This window comes from Penicillium citrinum, assembly GCF_028827155.1.
Source record: "Penicillium citrinum strain IBT 23319 chromosome Unknown utg000007l:1.0-2040159.0:1.0-2041076.0, whole genome shotgun sequence".
NCBI lineage: Eukaryota > Fungi > Ascomycota > Eurotiomycetes > Eurotiales > Aspergillaceae > Penicillium > Penicillium citrinum.
The window spans coordinates 1,614,870-1,635,264 of record NW_026622692.1 but is presented as its reverse complement, the minus strand read 5'-3'; the positions used below and the strand labels follow the sequence as shown (position 1 = coordinate 1,635,264).

General features: G+C 48.6%; 9 protein-coding genes across 9 annotated transcripts; 4 read left to right on the top strand and 5 right to left on the bottom strand.

Annotated features, from left to right (window-relative positions):
* Positions 1 to 88: 88 nt before the first annotated feature.
* Positions 89 to 3,005, bottom strand: N7469_008280 (tubulin gamma complex associated family protein; the record flags this gene model as incomplete). The annotated part of the gene is made up of 2 exons (XM_056647198.1): positions 89 to 2,820; positions 2,885 to 3,005. The coding sequence occupies 2 exons, from the start codon at positions 3,003 to 3,005 to the stop codon at positions 89 to 91; spliced, it is 2,853 nt and encodes a 950-aa protein (XP_056498749.1).
* A 75-nt stretch (positions 3,006 to 3,080) lies between these two features.
* On the top strand, positions 3,081 to 4,328 carry N7469_008279 (EAF7 family protein; the record flags this gene model as incomplete). The annotated part of the gene is made up of 5 exons (XM_056647197.1): positions 3,081 to 3,208; positions 3,271 to 3,401; positions 3,480 to 3,625; positions 3,698 to 3,890; positions 3,952 to 4,328. The coding sequence occupies 5 exons, from the start codon at positions 3,081 to 3,083 to the stop codon at positions 4,326 to 4,328; spliced, it is 975 nt and encodes a 324-aa protein (XP_056498748.1).
* A 318-nt stretch (positions 4,329 to 4,646) lies between these two features.
* Positions 4,647 to 6,220, bottom strand: N7469_008278 (isocitrate dehydrogenase (NAD(+)) IDH2; the record flags this gene model as incomplete). The annotated part of the gene is made up of 6 exons (XM_056647196.1): positions 4,647 to 4,718; positions 4,778 to 5,497; positions 5,563 to 5,685; positions 5,749 to 5,835; positions 5,971 to 6,036; positions 6,134 to 6,220. 6 exons carry the CDS (start codon positions 6,218 to 6,220, stop codon positions 4,647 to 4,649), a joined length of 1,155 nt encoding a protein of 384 aa, XP_056498747.1.
* A 656-nt stretch (positions 6,221 to 6,876) lies between these two features.
* On the bottom strand, positions 6,877 to 8,247 carry N7469_008277 (F-box protein; the record flags this gene model as incomplete). The annotated part of the gene is made up of 1 exon (XM_056647195.1): positions 6,877 to 8,247. The coding sequence occupies one exon, from the start codon at positions 8,245 to 8,247 to the stop codon at positions 6,877 to 6,879; it is 1,371 nt and encodes a 456-aa protein (XP_056498746.1).
* A 503-nt stretch (positions 8,248 to 8,750) lies between these two features.
* On the top strand, positions 8,751 to 11,911 carry N7469_008276 (exocyst subunit SEC5; the record flags this gene model as incomplete). The annotated part of the gene is made up of 2 exons (XM_056647194.1): positions 8,751 to 11,126; positions 11,177 to 11,911. 2 exons carry the CDS (start codon positions 8,751 to 8,753, stop codon positions 11,909 to 11,911), a joined length of 3,111 nt encoding a protein of 1,036 aa, XP_056498745.1.
* A 164-nt stretch (positions 11,912 to 12,075) lies between these two features.
* Positions 12,076 to 12,753, bottom strand: N7469_008275 (uncharacterized protein; the record flags this gene model as incomplete). The annotated part of the gene is made up of 2 exons (XM_056647193.1): positions 12,076 to 12,551; positions 12,627 to 12,753. The coding sequence occupies 2 exons, from the start codon at positions 12,751 to 12,753 to the stop codon at positions 12,076 to 12,078; spliced, it is 603 nt and encodes a 200-aa protein (XP_056498744.1).
* Positions 12,754 to 13,477: 724 nt separating this feature from the next.
* On the top strand, positions 13,478 to 15,819 carry N7469_008274 (uncharacterized protein; the record flags this gene model as incomplete). Its single annotated transcript, XM_056647192.1, is given in 3 exon segments — positions 13,478 to 13,727; positions 13,873 to 15,053; positions 15,073 to 15,819. The coding sequence occupies 3 exon segments, from the start codon at positions 13,478 to 13,480 to the stop codon at positions 15,817 to 15,819; spliced, it is 2,178 nt and encodes a 725-aa protein (XP_056498743.1).
* Positions 15,820 to 16,814: 995 nt separating this feature from the next.
* Positions 16,815 to 18,639, bottom strand: capA (adenylate cyclase-binding protein; the record flags this gene model as incomplete). The annotated part of the gene is made up of 5 exons (XM_056647191.1): positions 16,815 to 17,579; positions 17,618 to 17,792; positions 17,852 to 18,153; positions 18,215 to 18,470; positions 18,593 to 18,639. The coding sequence occupies 5 exons, from the start codon at positions 18,637 to 18,639 to the stop codon at positions 16,815 to 16,817; spliced, it is 1,545 nt and encodes a 514-aa protein (XP_056498742.1).
* A 414-nt stretch (positions 18,640 to 19,053) lies between these two features.
* On the top strand, positions 19,054 to 20,395 carry N7469_008272 (uncharacterized protein; the record flags this gene model as incomplete). Its single annotated transcript, XM_056647190.1, has 3 exons — positions 19,054 to 19,126; positions 19,206 to 19,466; positions 19,533 to 20,395. The coding sequence occupies 3 exons, from the start codon at positions 19,054 to 19,056 to the stop codon at positions 20,393 to 20,395; spliced, it is 1,197 nt and encodes a 398-aa protein (XP_056498741.1).

Here is a 20,395-nt window from a genome sequence, read left to right as displayed (position 1 = left end):
ATTGAATAGGACTTGTAATGCAATGATATTGTTTGTCATTAATCATAATATCTCATTATACATGGCAGGGTTATCCTTCATGGACGTATCAGTAATAATCCCTGACTTCAAGCCTAACTCGAAGATGCTCGAATACACTAGTGGGCTCATTTTGCAAAGAAAAGGCTGCACCCGAGTGTGCCATGGATTTTGAGGAATTTGTACCAGGGTCCAGTCCTCGCAAGTAGCCTACGAAAGCAGACGTTTGTTTTCTGAACACGCTGTACAAGTGATGAACAGTGCCCCCACTTCCATGCCTAAGCCCACTCAGACCGTCAGCTTTTGACAATGAGCTAAATGCAAGAATTGTGCTGAATATGCTCTCTAGTAGTTTCGCAGCTGGCGCATGTCTCTTGCTCAGGAATAGGGCAAATAGCATCTGGTCCAATATATCGACATGGAAATGACGGAGGTGTGTCACGGACTGGGCAGTCTCAATTGTGCCGTCAATATCATCGCAGTCAAGACAACGCTCAACTTTGGCAAGGGTCTCCTGAAACCGACTCCAAATAGAGCCTATTCCAATATGAAAACAATAATCGCTAATTGCAAGAACGAAATGTTGGGCATCGATTCGAAATTTCTGAAAAACATTCCTAATGTCTCCCGCGAGGGAGTTGCGGGCAGTAGAATCACGTATCAATCCCTTCACAACGGTGACCATTCGAACCAGACGTAGTAATTGTTTGAATAATCGATCGTATTTTTCCAGACATTGAGGCGTAATAAGCGTCTCAAGAATCTCGGGAGGTTTGTATTGAAGACGCAAAAAGTCCAAAGCCTCAATTCCATTAGGGTCCTGACATTGCTTGATCTCCTCCGGCGTTAAGTCTCGAATGGAAAAGCTCAGCCCACCAGGGAGTTCATTCTCTTTTTGTTGTACATTTTCTGGGCCCTCCGGCTCTGTCTCTCCAAAATAACAATCCCCCAAGAGACCCATTAAAACCAAGCGCAGCTCGGAGCTCGCCGGGGGCCATGTCTCACGACTCCCTAGCCTTAAGCCAGTATGGACTCCACTGCGTACGACGCCAGCTTTGCGTTCTCCGCTCTCCATTTCGGGCGCAAAAAGAGAGTTCGTCAGACGAGTAGCAAAAGAACCATCTCCCAGTAACTGAAAGCGCCATTGCAGGTTCAGATGATGCCGCAATTTGTGTTCTTTGAACAGATGGTGAAGACAGGAGAAATTGATCAATTGCGCCTGCGATGATATCACAGGAGCAAGTGACAAATAGAGTACAGATCTGAGGTCTGGTCTCAATAAATCCTCATTAACAAGAGCATCGGAATCGAGGTTCCTGGCACTCTGAATCATCTGGTCAACGGAATCATTGGCCAGAGCAGTGCCATCCATTAAAGACGACGAGATGTTTTTATCATCATCAATATCGAAAAGCTCGAAGGTCTTTGTAGTAATCTCTTCATGCTCATCTTGGGCTTTTGGAGAGGAAGACACATGACTTGCTGACTGTATCGACAATTGGCCCCGATTGTATTTCAAGATCTCCAGTCGAAGTTGAGATTCGTATTCATCGGCCCTTTGCTGGATTCGCTCAATGTCCGTCCAAGCTGTCGCACAATGTAGATGAAGATGACCAGCTCTAGCGAGGACATCATTTCTGGCAAGAGGATGATGTGGATGCGATTTCTTCAATAGGCGTAAACTTTTCCCGCTCTCGAAAATTGTCTCTGCTTGATCACTGGGGATGAAGGAAGGCATGCTATTTTCGCGATAGCTGTATCCAAAACGTGCCGGTCCGCTGCTGAACTTATTTGGATCATCATAACGATCTAGTTGAACAAAAGTTCTACCGCTTGCCACAAGTTCGTTAAGAGCTGCTTCGTCAGGTCGGAGACCGATCCAGCCTTCGATGAAACTGAACCAAGGAAGTGCAATCTGGCTCACGACCTCATGCAGTAGATTCTCCATCCACCCGTATTTATGGGTGAAATATGCCGCCATATCTGTGACAGTGGAAATAACATCGGAATCCGATAATGCTTTCTCTAAAGCGGCGACGATCTCGGCCAAGGCTTCTAACAAGTCTCGACATCGATCGAACAAAGTCGCAACCTGAAGAACCGACACGATATTGCCACAAGTAGCAAGAATCTGCTTCTCAAGGTTAAATATAATCACCGACATGGAACCACGTAGAGTGAATACAGAAGGTAGGTCTTTGAGCTTGGTGGTAGAATTCTTGGCGAAAGTCCGGACACACTGCATAAATGTACCACAGTTCCGTACACCAGCAATGACACTGTGTAGAGTCAAGGAAGACAGCCCTGGGGTCCTGATGTTTGTCATGGAATCCTCAAACAGTTTAGTTTCCTTGTTGTATCGAAAGAACAAAGAGTTCCATCCTAATCCAAGACGGAGCAACGAACGAATCAAGATATCATCGCGAACCAGACGGGTGGGAGAATGGCCACTCAATTTATCTTGATGTGCAAGTGCAGCATCAAAGCCCTCAGGACCCAATTCACTAAAATATGCTGAAATAGGCTCTTCGAAAGTGCGATCCTGATATTTTTCCCAAGATTTCAGTGGAGCGAGGTATCCTGGGGGCTCCTGCAAAAGATCCAGTGCCCATAAGTTCTTCCCATTTACCGATGTAGGCGCGGTTTCACTTCGTGCTTCAGAGGCGTTCTCTATTGACGGATTGATAGTAGAGCCCGCGGACTGGGGAGGCTTGAGGTCGCTCTCGAAGAAATTGAGCTTCCATACCGGGTCAATTGTCTCTGTTGATTCAGGTACACCTTGAAAGCAAGCCTTCGGAATCGCTGAAAACACGTCAGACAACAATGGACAACGTAATTATCCCAACTCTTAGAGTAACAAACATACCAGGCAAGTCCGCGTTCCACGGAAGAGACTCCAGAGGCTGCAGAACTTCTATACTGAACCTAGAGAGTCTCCAGAGACTTTCACTAGAGAACGGATTGGGCTCATAGTCATCTCTATCCATTGCGCGTCCATAGCCAGAGCACTGGAGGATGTTCATGGACGTGTTTGAGATGTGAAGGTGCCAAACAGTCCCACCATGCGCCTATCGTGCACGGGCCATGCGATAACAACTTCCTTCGCTCGTCGTTTCCGCACCGCGCGACTCATCTTCATTTTCGTCTTCTTTCTTTTCCATATACCCACACAGTCGCATAATGCCTCCTCGTAAGAAGGCAAAGCGTGGTCATTCTACCTCTCCCCCCCGAAGACAATGCGCCACAATCCAGTGCCAACACTCCAGGGTCTAGTGACAGCGCCGTAAAGCCCGATGAACCGAAGTACGATATCATTAGTGATCCTTGGACAGACGAACAAGAAACTGCACTGTTAAAGGCAATCATCAAATGGAAGCCCGTTGGTAAGCTACTATACGTGACTGGTCCGCCTGGGATCATGATAAGGGAGCTCTATCTGACAATCTTGTTCTACTCACTAGGTGTACATAAGCACTTTCGCATGCTTGCGATCTCAGAACACCTGAAGAGTCAGGGATACGCACCTTCAAACGCCGACCATATGCGCATTCCCGGAATATGGAAGAAATTGGCATCCTTATATAACCTTGAAGCTCTCGATGAGCGGGTACGTCATGACCATGCGAAAGTTTCAATTGAACATTGGCACGCAGTTTGCTGATCTGTATGTGTTAATCAGGAAGATTCTGTCATCACGGATGCGAATGAAGAGGATGAAGAGCCGAATGAGATGTATTGCCCATTTGAGCTCCCATACGACGAATACGGTGACATGATGTTCGAGAAGCGCCTCGCCTTGGAAGGCTCTTCGTCACCAATTACCAGCCCTCACCCTGAATCTCGACGAGGGAGTACAGTTGCAGACACAGATGGTAAGAGTTACACCCTGTTGAGCCGGGTCCGTGATTTCGTAATAACTCAATTCTTTGGTAGAACCGCGCTCCTCGCCCGCGCCATCAAGAGGCCGCAAATCCAACCGTGGCACCCGTCAAGCTGGACGAGAAACCCGGTCAACTAAGCTACAAGTGGAGCTTGGGACAGAAAGCCAAGGGAAAGCGTCCGAAGATGATGCCGAGTCAGCTGAAGAGTCAGCTGCCAATGATCAGGAGGACGAAGGTGAGGGTGAAGGCGAGGATGAGGAAGAGGACGAAGAAGGTTCGGAGGGAGCGAAGGAGAGTGATGGTGACGAGGATGATAGTGAGGGGAAGGGCGGATCGCGAAGTACTCGGGCACAGACTTCACGATCCAAGCAAAAGGGAAAAAGAAGCTCAACAAATACGGGGACGCGCAGGACAGCTCGACGACGCTGAGGCCGAGACGAGCTCATTTAGGTTTTCCACATTCAGTCCTTTCTCACAGCTTTGATACCTTTGGAGTAACGGATCGGCGTTTGGTCATTTCATGTGTTTCGTTTCATGGCAAAAAATGTATTAATATGGAGATCATCTACAATGTATCAATGACAAATTTACTCGAAACAAAAGAAATAGTGTGCGTGAAAAAGCAGGATTGACCACCTAGGTACACAAATAGGGATATTTCGATCGCTATAGGAAGTCTAATGTCGTTCGAGGGTACAAAGAAAAGATCAAAGGGTCATAGTACAAAAATTCCGGGTAGCGATAAGCTTACAGGCGCTTCATGATGGCCTCAGCGTACTCGTGGGTCTTGGCCTTGCCACCAAGGTCACCAGTGAGGGACTACAAAATGTATAATTAGCTTTGTTCTAGTCGGGCTCTTGGGAAATGGGAAAACTAACCTTGCCCTCAGCCAGGGTGTCGAAGGTAGCCTTCTGGATGCGGGCAGCGTGGTCGTGGAGACCCATGTGCTGCAACATCATGATACTGCTCAGAAGCAGAGCAGTGGGGTTGGCAAGACCTTGGCCGGCAATGTCGGGAGCAGAACCGTGGACAGCCTCGAAGATGGAGCACTCGTCACCAATGTTACCGGAGGGGGTCAGACCAAGACCACCGATCAGACCGGCGCACATGTCGGACAGAATGTCACCGTACAGGTTGGGCATGACAAGGACCTTGTCGTTATAGGGGGTGGGGTCGGTGACGATCTTCAGGCACGAGTTGTCCAGCAGCTCGGCGTCGAACTCAACACCAGGGAAGTCCTTGGCGATGTCGCGGGCAGTGTTCAGGAAGAGACCATCGGACATCTTCATGATGGTGGCCTTGTGCACGACGCGGACCTTCTTCTTGTTGATGGACTCGGCGTACTGGAAGGCGAAACGCAGGACGCGCTCGGAAGCCTCCTTGGTGATGAGCTTGATGCTCTGGACAACACCGTCGACAACGACGTGCTCAATTCCAGAGTATTCACCCTCGGTGTTCTCACGGATGAGGACAGTGTCCACACCGTCGTAGGGGGTCTTGTAACCGGCGATGGAACGGCAAGGACGGACGTTGGCGAACAGGTTGAAGGTACGGCGCAGAGTCAAGTTCAGGGAGACGTGACCCTTACCAACAGGGGTCTATGGAATGAAGTGATCAGTATGGCGAGTCGATGCGATCAAGTAGGTAGGCCTTGGTAACGTACAGCCAGGGGACCTTTCAGGGCAACGTAGTTCTTCTGGACGCTCTTGATGGCATCGTCGGGAATGGCGGTCTTGCCATCCTTCAGGATGGGGGTGACATCGACGGGCTCCCACTTGATGGGGGCCTATGAAGTTGATTTAGTATCATGTTGGTGAGTTTTCAGACGGGTATGCGACGATTTCTTTACCTTGGCGGCCTCGAAGATGTCCTTAACGGACTGAGAGATCTCAGGACCGATACCATCACCCTCAATCAGGGTAACAGTGTACTTGCCCTATATTCCAAGGAGACATTGTCAGTATTGTCGCGATAAATTGTATGCCTTTGGCGCGGGCGATTTGACCGCGACAGACTTGATGTGGCTGGCGCCGGACCAGAGGAAAATTCGAGATTTGCGGGTTTCACGTACATCAGAACCCTTCTGGCCCTTGAACTTGGCGACAGCATCATCAGCGGGAGCAGCGAAGCCACGGATCTAAACAGCAAAAAAAAAAAGAAAAAATAGCGTTAGCTCAATTGGGACAGGTCCCTTGGTGGTAGGGAAGGTTATCATGGAGAGGGGGCTGGCGTACCTGCGACACGGGGGCGACGAAGCTGGGGGTCACACGGACGGACCGCAGGCACTGACGAGCAGCAGAGAAGTTTCTGGCGGCGAGCATCGTGAACAAAACCCGTCAGGTGAGGGGATCAAGGGGAATTGATGGTGGTGTGGGGTGGGAGGAGAGAGGAAAGAAGGGAAGAGGGAGAAGTGAAAACGTTTAGTCTCGGCGCCCGCCCGATCCGAACGGGACGCAGACCGCATTGGTGGTTTGATGTCCCCCGGCTACCCGAGTCCATTTTGTGCTTTTTCTTGCCCCGATCCGCCACATGGATTCCCGATCCGTTATCAATCTATACTACGAAGTCACAGAACAATGTTGTCTTGGGATAGATTATGCAGATATATGCAACTTAAATCTGGCCATTCTACTACCCCCTTAACTGGGCCCTGATCATGGGCTGGGTCCATACACTGTACTATTAGTCTCAATATTTAATTGGTGGATTCAAATGGCTGGTGTTAGACACAACTATAGGATTCAAATGTACTGTAGACCTTGGAATCCTAGTAGTAGTACCTATTTGTGCGTGGTGGTTAAGACATTAAACTACTACTAGTTGATAGAGATTACTTCTAGCTATTAATTCAAGCTAGTTACGCAATAAGACCATAATCAGCAACTTGCATTACTGTGCATACTAAAAATAATTTCCACAGAGATCAATCTCAAGCTTGAGCTTAACCTTGGGAAATATAGCTAGCTGGATATCTATATCAATAGTAATGCCCAATTATATCATTGGAAAACCGAAACTGGATCCCTGTCTCCCGACAGGAAATCTCCAGCGAGGCAAACGCATCCCTCGTTGGTTCAGGGACTTTCCAGGAATCCGAATGATAATAGTCGGTCCCTGGAATATGTTCGAGTGTATAAGGCTGCACTTGGAGTATTTTTAACTTGGGGAATCTTGTTTGTCGGAATAAAAGTAGGTCTTGGAGGTTCTCGACGATCACCTGGAAATCATCCTCTCGACAATCGGCTAGACTGAGATATTCCAAGTTCTGTGGAAGGACATCCGAGAGACGTACCGTTGGTTGCTCATCCTCATCAACTTGTAACAGCGTACCCCAAGGTATCTGCAGCTCACGTAGATGATGAAACTCAGTCATTGATCCAAATGGTCCTACCAGAAATTCCTCAGGGTCATCCACTTCTTCATGCCATGGATGCTCTCCACGATTATTCAGCCGAATCTCCCGAAGGCTATCCTTTTGAGTGAATAATGAGATGTAAAACGCCCTGGGTATGAACGGGATGTAACAGTCACCCCAAACAACCTTATCATCGTGTTGATATTCAAAGATCTCCAGGCCCTTGCACAACTTGATGGGATTCGCAAACCCGTGTGAACCATTACACGGACCCTGTAAGCCCAAGTTCAGCTTCTTAAGCCCAGATGACATGAGTGAAAGCTGTGGGTATTGCTTATAGTATCCTGTGCCTGACATTTCAACAATAGAATGCCCGCTGAAGCTCTGTATTGCCGGAAAACAGAAAAAGGGAAGAAGATCACCCATATCGTAAGAGGACTTGACATTATCCTCCATTTTTATCACAACATTTTCCAGATTTTGAAAAACTGGCTTCGAATCAAATGGACACTCTCGAGCAGCTGCCCGCGCTACCATGGGTAGGAAGTAGTCCGAATTGCTCGAAAAATCAAGTTCAAGGCTTTTGACACCTTCGAGTGCCGGAACTAGCAAGGCGACCCAGGCATCTGTTATACCACTTTTTAAGTCATTTATCCAATTTTCGGAATGTTTCGAAGAATGACTCGCTTGTTCTACCAAAGGCTGAAACCTCTTGATATCCGGCAAGTTATCTTCTTCCCAATATTCTTCATGCCAAACCGAGAAGTGGAGTTTCAAGTGCTGAATGAGGGGACCTATGTCAGGGTTTTCCTGGAGAGCAGTGAGGAGACGGATGATCTGTTCTGGACTATCTGCAACATCAACGGATCTCCAAGCTCTAGAGGAAAATAATTTGTTCCAGCGGCGACAGACTCGTAAAAGGTTGAAAAGTCCCCGACTGACTTGGTCGCAGATATGTAGCAATATCTCGTCAGGTAAGACATGAATTGACATTTCTGATGGGAGGCTCCCACCTACAGCTCCCTGTATTGGCGGAAAGAGGGAAGACTTTTCAAAGATTATGTATATATATATATGAAGAAAAAATTCTCTTGTGTGGTACCAAGTTGAAGTGCTGTGTTTAGCGCGGGATAGTTAATTATGGGGGCCAAACCTAAGACCGAGCATCATAGTAGCCTAATAGGCGCCAGGATCAATGTTCAAATGGTATCTCATGGATATGCAAGCGTATTCATGTGGTTCCAAAATAAAGCAGAATACAATACTGGATGGATTTGAGTCTCAAATAATTTACTACTCACTAATAAATCAGCAATTAGTCAATTTATAGCAAGTGTTGTAAGTACAACAAAACATTCCTCTAGTCATCGACCTCACCGCCCCGCAACCAACAGCAACCTTCCCCGGAGCTCTGCGTGTTCATCTTCCCCCACGTTCTGACCAATTCACGATTGGAGCTCACCACCCAATCCACATAATCTGGTCACCCAATAACCATGGCCGACCTTGATGTCGCCAGTCACTACAATCTCCCCTCCGAATTCCCTGAAGAATGGCCAGCAGCGCTGGACGAGGCCGACCAATCTGACGAGGAACCCGTTCAACGAACCAAATCACGTCCTCGCAAGTCGCGCTACTTTGCCTTAGAACGTACCCCAAGCGATTGGAAGAGCACCTTTGGATCGCGCCGGGGAAAAGAGAACCGCGAAAATGCCCAGAACGACGAGCCTGATCCACTCGGGACTGGCGATAGTGTGTTGCGCATCTTGAAGCAGAGAGGACTGCACCCGGAAGATGAAGGGGGTAAAAGGTCACGATTCCTACTTTCTTCGACTTCTTTCTCGCCCGCCCTATTCCTATCCCAAGCGCATCACTCGGACTCCATTGAATCGCTCGTAGACGGTCTAGACCACCTGTCGCAATCCATTGATCAGAAATCAGCATCTCTGAAAGTGCTGGTTGAGGCCAACTTCGAGCGCTTCGTCCGCGCGAAAGCGACAATTGATAGTGTATATAAAGAGATGCGAGACCAAGGTGTATCAAAGGAGCAAACGTTGTCTGCTCGTCGATCAGGACACTTCCGGAGCTATTCGGGCCAACAACGTGGACCATCACCTGCTCCCGCCGCAGCACCAACGAGTGCTCGAAAGAATGCTCTGACCAAAGAGAGTGAATATGGTATGAAAGGAATCCGTGGTCCCTTGGTAGAAGCATCTGTCAAGGCGGAAGAAGTCTGGGGCCCAGCCCTCGGAGGTCGGGATCGAGAGCAGATGCTGAAGTCGGTTGTCGACTCGATGGAGAAGCATCGCGATGTTTACGAAATTGGAAGTCAGTTGTTTAAATCTATTCAGCAGCGTGACTATGATTCCGTTTTTGAACAGTACAGCAAGGCTCGAACATTAGCAAACAGGGCCAAGACTATTGCGGAGCAGGCCTCCAGCTCTCATAGGCAATTAGCTGACCATGAAGCGCATACAATTCTAGCCCTCGGGCGAATGTGGATTGATGTTGATCAGCAAATTCAATCTTTCAAACGCGATCTTTGGAGGCGACTCAGCGATGCGCCAATTACCTCGACTACTAGCACGGCATCAGGGCCTGTCGAAGAGCATATGGAACTCATCGGAGCTTTGCTGGAGCTTGGTGTCGAAAACAACCCGATTTGGACATGGCTTCATAGCCGATATGACTTCCTCAAGCTAAAGATCACATCTTTCTGTGAACGATGCAAAGTCGAGATCGAGATCTTACGGCGGCGGCTTGCCAATGGCGAAAAGCCAAGCGCTGATGCTACAGCAGCTTATCTACGTCTAGCACCACGTGATGGCGCATCGGAGTTCCCGGAGAGATTAGATTCAGATCATGTTATTGAGCTATGGGACTGCGTTCAAGCATTCTTAAATCGTCTCCTTTCCTCGCAAAATGGATTACTGGGCGAAGCGCTTGACTTCTGGGAAGTTTCGCAGTCATTCATTGATGGCAATCGCCAGCGACTTCTTCCTGTCGGGTTCGAAGGGGAAAGTCGCAAACATCATCGCTTATCGCCTGAGAATATCAAGGAACTCGAGAAGGGTATAGTCGAGATCGTCAACCTTATTCGACAAAATGTGCTTTCCCTCTTCAATGAACCCCCCACTGAGGATATCTCTCTGCTTTCTTCTCCCATTCCGCCAAGTCCAACCAGCCCGGCCTCGCGGGGTATCACGCCAACTGAATCTCGGTTCAAGTTGGATCCAAAGAACCTTCCCATCCCGGTACCTAAGCGTGGGGAACATTGGGAAGACTTTGCATTCTGGCCTCCGTTCTCAAATTCACTTAGTGGGGTGCATTACCTGAGTAAATTTCTCTCAATCGTTGGCACCGCTGCTAGTGAGATGGCCGCTCTGCGTCCCGTGGGTGGTGTTGGCTCGACTCACGACCAGTTGAAGTCGCTTGTGAGCGTGGTTCGGGAACGCGCATCGCGTGTGGCATGCGACGCGTGGAGTAAAGACGCGGAGATCTGCAAGATGCTGGAGGATTGGACTCGAGATTCAGAGAAACGGGACTTGACGAAAATGCCAGGGTTATTTGCTGCCTTTGAAGGTGCTATACTCGGGGGCATGCAGAAGATTTTGTACATTCCCGATGCCAATGCGAAATCCGGATCAGTGGATGTTGTCACTCAACCCCCTGCGAAAATGCTTCAGATGGTTCGCACTCAGTTTGTTTCCAGTATCTATAAAGCACTTAGTGGCTTGGTCGAGAACGCAGAACGCTTGGGTGCTTCAGAGGAAGAGAACGAATGGGTCATTTCTCGGCCAGTCATGACCAGCCAAGCCATTGATGCTGCTTTGTCTGTCCTTAGTGCAGACTCCGTAGACTCTTCAAACAGGGTAAGTTTATTCCGAATATTGCGAACTCAATATACTAATATACCTTACAGAACGTGCGAATTCTTCTCACACTTTCTAATCTCAAAGCTCTCCAAGCCGAACATGTACCGCAATTGATTGCGAACTTTGAGACTTCCTTCTCTGTGAAATTGACAGAGGAAGGGAAAACCGTTCGAGATGTTCTTAGCCAGATTGAGGAACGGCTTTTCCAGTCGTATACAAAACTCACTATTGCTGCGTTGGATGAGACCATACACGCCGGTATCACGGCGGCAGACTGGGTTCCTTCAACGGATCGACCCGAGCAGGTTCGGCCATACGTTTATAATACGATGCTAACATTAGTGCTGGTGCACACCGAAATATCTACTACTATACCATCCACCGTATCACCCAGCTCCAGCCGGTCGTCGCCAAACGCCCCATCATCATTATTGGCTACGATCCTGACACATCTTCTCGTGAAGGTGTCTTCATCACTACTCAGTGCTTTCCGCTCTCGCTCTTCTTTCTCGCTTGCTGCCTTGATGCAGGCCACACTAGACACCGAGTTCATTGCCCAAACGTTATCTCAGTACTCGACTGACCAAGCATCGGACATACAAAGCCAGATCTATGTGGAACTCGATCGGCGCACTACAAATGAAGCCCGCACAAAGCTGCAAGCAGAATTGGGGGAGATGAGGGTTGTTTTGAAGCGACTGAGGGATCGAACCAAGGGGGAGTTTGCATGCTTTAAAAAGCCTAGGAGTGGCGGTAGTTCCAAGTCATCTACTTCAACGTAGCATTAGATTAAGCTATAGGTATTGACATTCTGTGAAGAATCATATAGATGTGAACATTTCTGTCCTGAATCAAACTGGGTAAGAGCCGGGTATCATAAACAATGGCCATAGCCTTTTCTTCTCCTCTGCCTCTTTAGACTCTAATATCAAAGAGTGAACTTCCCTCAACCGACCATGCGCTGGACTCTGCTTAAGAGCACCTTGCTCTCTCTCCCCAAGCGCCGTTTGCCAAACTGATCAGGTCGCTTAGCCCGCGCCATATCCTCCCGATCCTTTTGCTTCGCTTCACGCGCCTTTCTGCGCTCCTCAGCGGCCTGTTTTCGCTGTTCCGCAATTTCAATCTCCTTTGAAAATGCCGACGGCCTAGGCTTCCGCTCCTTTCTTTTCTTATCGTTGTCTTGAGGACCGCGCTTGGGTCTCGGTGCTGGTTCCGGGGACGGTTCGTTCAACATGGCGACTCGAGCTGGATGAAGCTCAGTTGATGGTTCCTCATCTGTATTCTCCTTTCTTGAGCCATCTTCCTCGCGATACATATCATAGACGGATTTATGTTTGCCGGCAGCGAGTTCTTGGGCTTTGATTTTCGAGTAGGCTTTTTTCACTTTGGCTTTTTGAATCAAGTCGGACTTGATTTTTTGAGCTATAATGCAGCAAGGAATATGAATCAGCATATTTTTACTCACATATATGATTCACGCCAGGGGGTATCACTCACTCTTGCGACGATATGTGCCATCAGGCAAGTTCGCTGGGCCAACGCTGAAACCCTTACGCTTCGTCTCTGAAGCACCTGCTCTGCCTCCTGGGCCATTTTCCGAATCGTGGGGTCTTTTGGGTGCCATATTTATGTGCTAAAGACAGTCCTTCTGTCTTTTCTCGTAGTGGCTTATGTTGTGTTGCGCAGCGTCCAACTTGATTGAAGCGCTAAGGGCCCGGAAAAAAAAGAAAAGAGGAAAGCGGCGAACGTCAGCCGATCCTCCGACGGTCTGCTAAAATTCACCAACAGCAAACACTCTCCCCGACTTGACAAGAGTTGCTCTCCTTGGATTAATCCTTTTGACGGGGAATTTTGGTCTCGTTGTGATTTTGATTCTGCTACTTTAAATACTGAACTAAATGAAAAAGAACCTCAAATAACGTTCACAGTATCATCAGGCTCATCGTCTCCGGATCAGGCCCGCCGAAAACGCTTGGGCACCCGATGAATCATCTGAGGACCCACGAGATGACATGATCAGTTTCGAGGCAGATCGTCTTTCCTTCCAACCTCAACTGTCCCCTCCCGGACTCTATGTCCGCATCTCCTGTTTCAACACGATTTTAAATATATTCTGACTTGCCTGGACCCGTTACCACCGCACTCTTCCTCGCCAATCAATTAGTATTGGATCCACTGACGACATATCGATCCCATCCTCTCACACCGCATCCCTCTAACCACACCACCCACCCTACCACGGCAGTGTCGGGGATCTTTTGTTTCGAACTTGCTCGCCACGTTGGCGACCTCCTGCAATGTGCCGGTGCGCGTCCCAGACCTCATAGAGTCGGTCATTTCCCGCCACCATGCCCCTCTTTCATGATCCCCATCACAGGCACCAGTCTCGCTGGTCGAGTAGCCGAGAAGCGCATGAACACTCAACCGCGGGCTCATCTCAAGACCGGCCGTGCGAAGATAGTGAATCTGTGATATATAGAGCATATGCACCAGGCGTTCCTTTGGATCAAATGAATGTGGACCTTCATCCCACCAAGGTGTGGACCAACGACCGTCAAGAAATTATACATCGAATTAAAGAATCATCGCCCTGGAGGCGTGAGTATATGGTGAGCAAACCCGTTGGTTCATGTTTTTGGATCCAGGCTTCTTCGCTTTATCCTTTGTTCTTGAAAAGGGGGGGAAGGTATCAAAATGGATTTGTATTAACAGTTTGAAGCCTCAACCGAACAACGAGAGTGAGCCGTCTTTGACTCGCAACTCCCTGGGGAGGAGAATCAAAGAACGGATGGTCATGCTCCAAAACACCCGGAAAAAATGCAAGAAATGGAAGAGCTGGGTTCGCCAGCCGACATTCAAAGACCCCGATCTGCGCTGCACTCTGGTGACTTCCGAGAAGGAATAGCTCATGAAACCTCAGAATCACCACGGATTCCATTCCCTCAAAGATTCTCCGATCGAAGCTCGAGCTCTGCATTTCCACAACTTGGGACATCACCAACCACACCTTGGTTTGGTCCATCTCCCTTTGTAGATTCCAGCCGGAATGCAAAGCTGTTGGGCGATCATAGTGAACCACAGACAATATTTGGAAATCGTGTCAGGGCTCCATCGCTAGGGTCATTCTCATCGAGCTACGTTCTGAAAGTGCCAACGAGTCCTCTCGTGCATCAAGCCAACAATACCGATTTAGACTTCTCACCACGGACAGGACCAGCAGAGGCAAACGCTTCGGAAAAATCCCATCGACGCCGAACGCTCCCACCCGAAACTTTTCGACAGCTTCAAGAATCTTCTTCTCCGACTACCGATTTTGTCGACATACACAGTCCTTGCCCATCGCGCCAACAAGACGGATTTTATAGTTATCATTGCTCGCCCCGTCGGTCTTTGACTTCAGCATACAGTCTTCAACTTGCTTCGAACGTAAACACGCCCGCATACCGTGCAAGAAGACCTTCTTTTGCCTCTGATATCTCGCCTAAGCCTCATGCGCCAATGGTTGGGTCCTATGAAGAATCCATATTACGGGGCCGAATGTCGATGAACCCCTCCAAGCCGCTTGACTTTACTGCTCAAATCGGCGTCCTGGGCAAAGGAAAATGTAAAGGCCATCTCAAATGTCCTCCTCATGTGACTGTGCCGTTTCCTGCATTCTTCTACAGTTACCCAACCTCAGGGAATGGTCGCTCTATCTCAGATGATAGCCCAAGTCCCTATGTCGGCCAAATTGACCTTGAAAACTCACTTCCCAAGGATGATACAAATACCACCCGACGTCGTCGACGACACGCCAGTCCGTCTAAATCTCAAGAAAATAATATCTCAGAGACGAACGCAACTCAAGTCCCTACTGCTGATACTCAACGTCGTCGAGAAAAGAAGAATCGCAGAGGGGAATCGCCAAAAAGCCCCCCCAGGCGGGTGCTATAGAATTCCCCAGCAAGGGCAATTGCAAATCATAATCAAAAACCCCCACAAGACCGCTGTCAAGCTTTTCCTTGTGCCATACGATCTAGAGGACATGGAGCCCGGAACCAAGACCTTTATTCGACAGCGCAGCTATTCAGCAGGTCCCGTCCTCGATATGCCACTCAGTGCACGGAAGAACTATGGAACTGATAGGCCCGAGGCATCTTTGAATGCCACCGAGGATCCTCAGGATAAGCCTACTTTGCGATATCTCATCCATCTCAATGTATGTTGTCCAGCACGTGGGCGATTTTACCTCCACTCGAGTATTCGCGTGGTGTTTGCAAATCGAGTGCCAGATGGCAAGGAAAAGCTGCGTAATGAGATTCAACTACCAGAACCTCGATACAGTCCTTACAAGCCAAGTCGCGAATCTACTATTTCGTCTTCCGCCGGTGCCCGGTTAGCAATAGACAATAGTTCGCGCAGGCGGAGTGTTGGTCAAGGATCTGCTGTTCCACTCTTGCGTCCGCACGCTACTTCACCAGGGGAAACTTCGTCGTATTGGAGCCCAGGGCAGTCTTTGGACGTGCTTTCCTTGGGAGAGTCTCCCCATTTCGACACTGGCATTTATAACAAGCTTAATAAAGACGATCTCGGTTATGGAGGGTATCCTTACCCGTCCACCAGGAATGGATCTGAGAACGGAGAAAGCCTACTTGCCAAAAGACTTCGCGGCTTAGATGTACAGAGACGGGAGAGATTTGATAATAGTTGAGCTGGCTCTTGACTTACAATTCTCTCTTTGTAGCCGATGGACTGAGGCAACGTTCCCTGGTCCTACCTAGTATATTGTCCACCAGTCTACCTTTCTCTGACTTGACATTTTCGGTATAATTGTTTTCTCCTTTGGTTTCAGGGAACATGTTCTCCTTGGTATAATTTTTTTGGTTTTTGTCGTCGCGTACTGTGACTAAATACAAATCGTGAGCATGCTGGATATCTACAGCAGGACTAACAGATCAAGCAGCTCCAACCTACGCACCCAGACGCTTGTATTGCAGATAGGTGCTTACCTTCGTTCTGTCTTTACTCCATTTTCTTTCCTACTTTGAGGTGTTAGGTACAGGTTTTATCAGACAGTATATATATACCCTTCTATTACTACAGCATCTTGTTTGAAGGCCTTTGGTTACCTAACCAAAGGTTACGTTCGAAGAACGTAGGTACGTTCTTCGAACTTGAGCTACAATACACCAACTTGATTTCAAATTTTTTACAGAAACTCCTTCCAGTGTCCACTGCCTAAGTGTATTAGCACTGTCCATGGTGGTAGATATCATAGTGTGTTAGAACCAATGATCTGGATTGACAGCAGACAGAATGAGGTTTTGTGGATAGTATCAGAGCTTTTGCAGGACGTAGCAAGGTGCAACACTTACAGTTGCGAGCCCGATCTACTCCAAGTTTTCGGAGACTTACATTAATAGATCTGTCAACACTGAGCACGAGGGCTCAATGACTGAGATTCTTTTGGCGGAGCAATGGATATGAATATCAACATGCTGGCTGGGCAAAGGAGGAAAGGAATACAAAATCTGAGAATTTGAATTCTTGTAATGTATATCTACAGAAGGTGCTAGGTAGAGCACGCAAAGGATTAAAGGAGTTGGGAGAAAATACAAAGAAGCTTCCAAACGAAGAGATTATCCACTCTTAAAATTCGGGTTGGGCCTTGAAATACTCGTCCCATGTAGATCAAAGCTTGTTTATCTAGCCAGCGTGCTCGACAATCTCGGTGACAAGCACACCATCCTTGACAAAGCTCTTGAACTGCTCAGGGACAGGACATTCCTTGGTGTCCTCATCAGTGCCTTCCTTGGGAGGAAGGTTGATGTTGACAGCAGTAGACTTACTGGTGAAGATTTCGGTGGCAAGGCTTTGTTGGCCAAGGTATACTGTAGCACCATCAACCTGATCCAACAAGACAGTAGGAACAACGCCATCAATCTGCAAAGCAAACTTGGGTGACTTGATGACATCCAAGCTGCTTACCAGAGAATCAACGATGATAGAAAGGCCGTTGCAGTTATCGATAGCGATAGCATTCGCCTTGCTGGGCACCTTGATGATACACTTGTTGCAACGCGAGATGAGAATAGAGTGGTTCTTCTGGGCAGGAATCTCGATGATTTCATTTGAGCCCTCGAAGTTCTCCACCAGCCACTTGGTACCCTCCAAATCCTTGCGTGGCGGCTTGCGAGCACGCATGTTCTCTGGCTTAGGCTTCTTGCTAGGGGCAGGTGACTTGCCCCGGTTAGCGCTAGAACCTTCAGGAGCGGTAGATCCCGCGCGCAGGCCGGGGTTCTTGTGGGTCATCTCAGACTTGTCGACCTTGCGCAGACCAGAGGTGATCGCCTCGCCTTGGTTGAGTTGATCAAAGACAGCAGACATGTCTGGGGCTGGAGCAGACGGGACAGGGGGAGGAGGAGGAACACCTGGGGGAGGCGGTGGTGGAGGAGCGCCACCACCAGGACCCTTCACAGATGGGACAGGGGAGGAGGAGGGGGTGGAACGGCGCCAGCGCCGGCCGGGGCAGGACCACCCTTGATTTGCTTCAGTGCTTCCAAAGCGTCAACTCCAGTCTCATTATTCCAGGTCAATCCTGTGGGGTAGTGCTTCTTAAGGAAGGCAGAGAGGCCCTTGAAGTTTTGGTAGTATGCTTGAATATACTCGACATGTGTTCGATCCCTACGGAAGAAGTCAATTCACTGTCTATCAGCTTGGGCTTGGAAGATAGTCAAACTTACTTTTCCTTAAAGTCCTTCAGAACCTTGTTGCCGTAATATTGAATACCACCGATCATTTCCTCGACAAAGCTCGCGGGCTTCGACTCAAAGAACCAACCCAGAGCAACAATACCCTCAGCCACAGCACTCAAGTGATTGAACAGTGGAGAAGCACGGTTTGATTCCCGGATGTTGTTAATGCTGTCCGATGCCTTGTGTAGATCTGTCATCAATTCAATAGGCTGTGGCTCGGGCTTCTTGGCCTTAGTTGCGACGAAAAGGTAGGTGCGCTCAGCCTCGAATGCTTGCAAGACTGCTTTAGACTATACATAGATATTTGTTAGTGCCATAGTCGCTACCTTTCCACGCTGCTATGAACCCCACCTGTTCTTCCACCAATCCACCGATCTTCTCGCCAAGCTTGACAAAGTTCTGAACGTCTCCCTTGATCAATGCATCGAAGTCTTGGATCTGCGGCGGGATTTGCGGTGCAGCAGGAGCGGCGGGGGGAGGCGGGGAAGGTTTAGGAGGCTCAGGAATTGCTGGTGCATCAGAAGTAGCACCATTCAGGCCCTTTGAGACGTTAGGGTCGTCCAGAGACATGGCCATGTCCTCCAAGCGTGAGGTCGCCGCCTCGAGCCTGTTGAGAGTTCCATTGTCAGCCAACTCCGCCGAGAATATCCATGGCACCACTTGGGTAGAATTGCAATGCCAGTAGGAGAGCCTCTGAATGACACAGCTATAAGAGAAGAAGAACCATACCGCTTGATGAGGGTGGTGAAATTATGCATGTGGCTTCCGCTCGCCATGACAGGCAATACGTTGCTCAAAAGATCTGGAAAGGGGATAGGACAATGAAAATGAAAGTAATAGTGGGCCTGTTGAACAGAAATAGGATAGCAGTTCGAACAATGCTTTAACAGCGCCGTTTCCCTCTAGCAATGCTCTCAACAGAGTAGATGGAAAGAGAGAAAGTAGAAGACGTTGGAGAGCTGTCGGGTTCAGGAGCTGCGACCCGCCTGGATTACATATATTACTTACGTTACACGGGTATACAGCGATATCTGATGACGTTGGCGGGTAAATATAGTATTACAAATACCGGACTTGTTCCACTCAACTTCCGAATGCTTTTTGATAGATTGGGGGGGGCGTTTCCATTGGTCTTCTTCTCTAGTCGTTGCTTTCATTTGTTTCATTCAAAGCATTGTTGATTTACAGTCATGGTTGGTAATCATGATCCAAATGTCCAATCGGACCAGGTTGATTTTTGTACCTTAGGAATGTTTATTCTTGGTATGCGTATCTCCATTCGTTGAGACCCCGCATGAGCTCATGCCCGTTGCAACTTAACTGACATCTTCTGTCTGAGCAGACGATATTGATTTTGGTGGAGTTAGACCAAGTGTCAAAAACATCCTGGGGGAAGCTGCGTCCTTCGCCGTAGTAGGGGCCCGCTTAGTGGCTGGTCCAACTCATGGACATGCCGTCAGTTGGATTGTGGATGTTGGATCTGATTTCCCACCAGAGACTTTGGCGGCAATTCAGTCATGGGGTACGGATTGTTTGATTAGAGAAGACCACAGCAGACTGACAACAAAGGCCTGGAATGGCTATCATCCAAATGAGAAGCGAGGTATATTAGTCCCTCTCTGTTGTAGCCAGGTGCGGAAGCGTACATGATTAACAAAGCTTCTACTAGATTTCAAGTATCTGACCCCTAAACTGAGACTGGAGCCTCATATGCTCTCTGAGACTCAGGTGTGGTCACGGACTTTCCATATGGTCTGCTCGCCTTCGCGATGTATCTCGATTGTACATGATATCATGGAACGTCGGGGTGAGATGCAACGAGCAGGTCGCGCTCCTTCTACCCCCAATGCATCTCAGCGGCCCTTTTTTGTATGGGAGCCAGTGCCTGATCTCTGTACACCCGAAGAGCAGGATAAGTTCTTTGCTGCCAACCGTGTGGTTGATGTGGTGAGCCCTAACCATCTCGAGCTGGGTATGATGTTTGAACAGCCTGCGTGGACTGCAGAGAGCGAAATAAGTCGAAAACTGGTTCAAAGAATTATAGATGCCGGTATAGGTCCCACTGGCGATGGCTGCGTGGTTATAAGAGCAGGGAAAGATGGAAGCTATGCCTACTCGAGATCCCAAGAGATTTGGCTCCCTGCCTATCATCAACCTGATACTTCAGGTGCTACGCGTGTTATCGACCCTACAGGTGCTGGTAACTCGTTCCTCGGGGCAGTGGCTCAAGGAATGGTGACTGCTGGCAGAGAACCTTTTGAAGTGATAGACTCGATTCTGTCACATTCCAGGGTATGGCAAGAGAGGATGGTTCCCTGGGCGGGTCGTGAAGATCTACCTAAAGCGCTCATCTGCGCAACCGTTGCCGCTGGATTTGTAGTGGAGCAAATTGGTGTTCCGCAGATTTCAAAGTCGAAGGAAGGGAAAGAATTGTGGAATCAGTCTGAATTCGCGGAACGAGTCCGCCTGTACACGCAAGGATTATTTAAGACAGTAGAAGAGTCTCCCCAGAGACACCTATTGACCAATTAA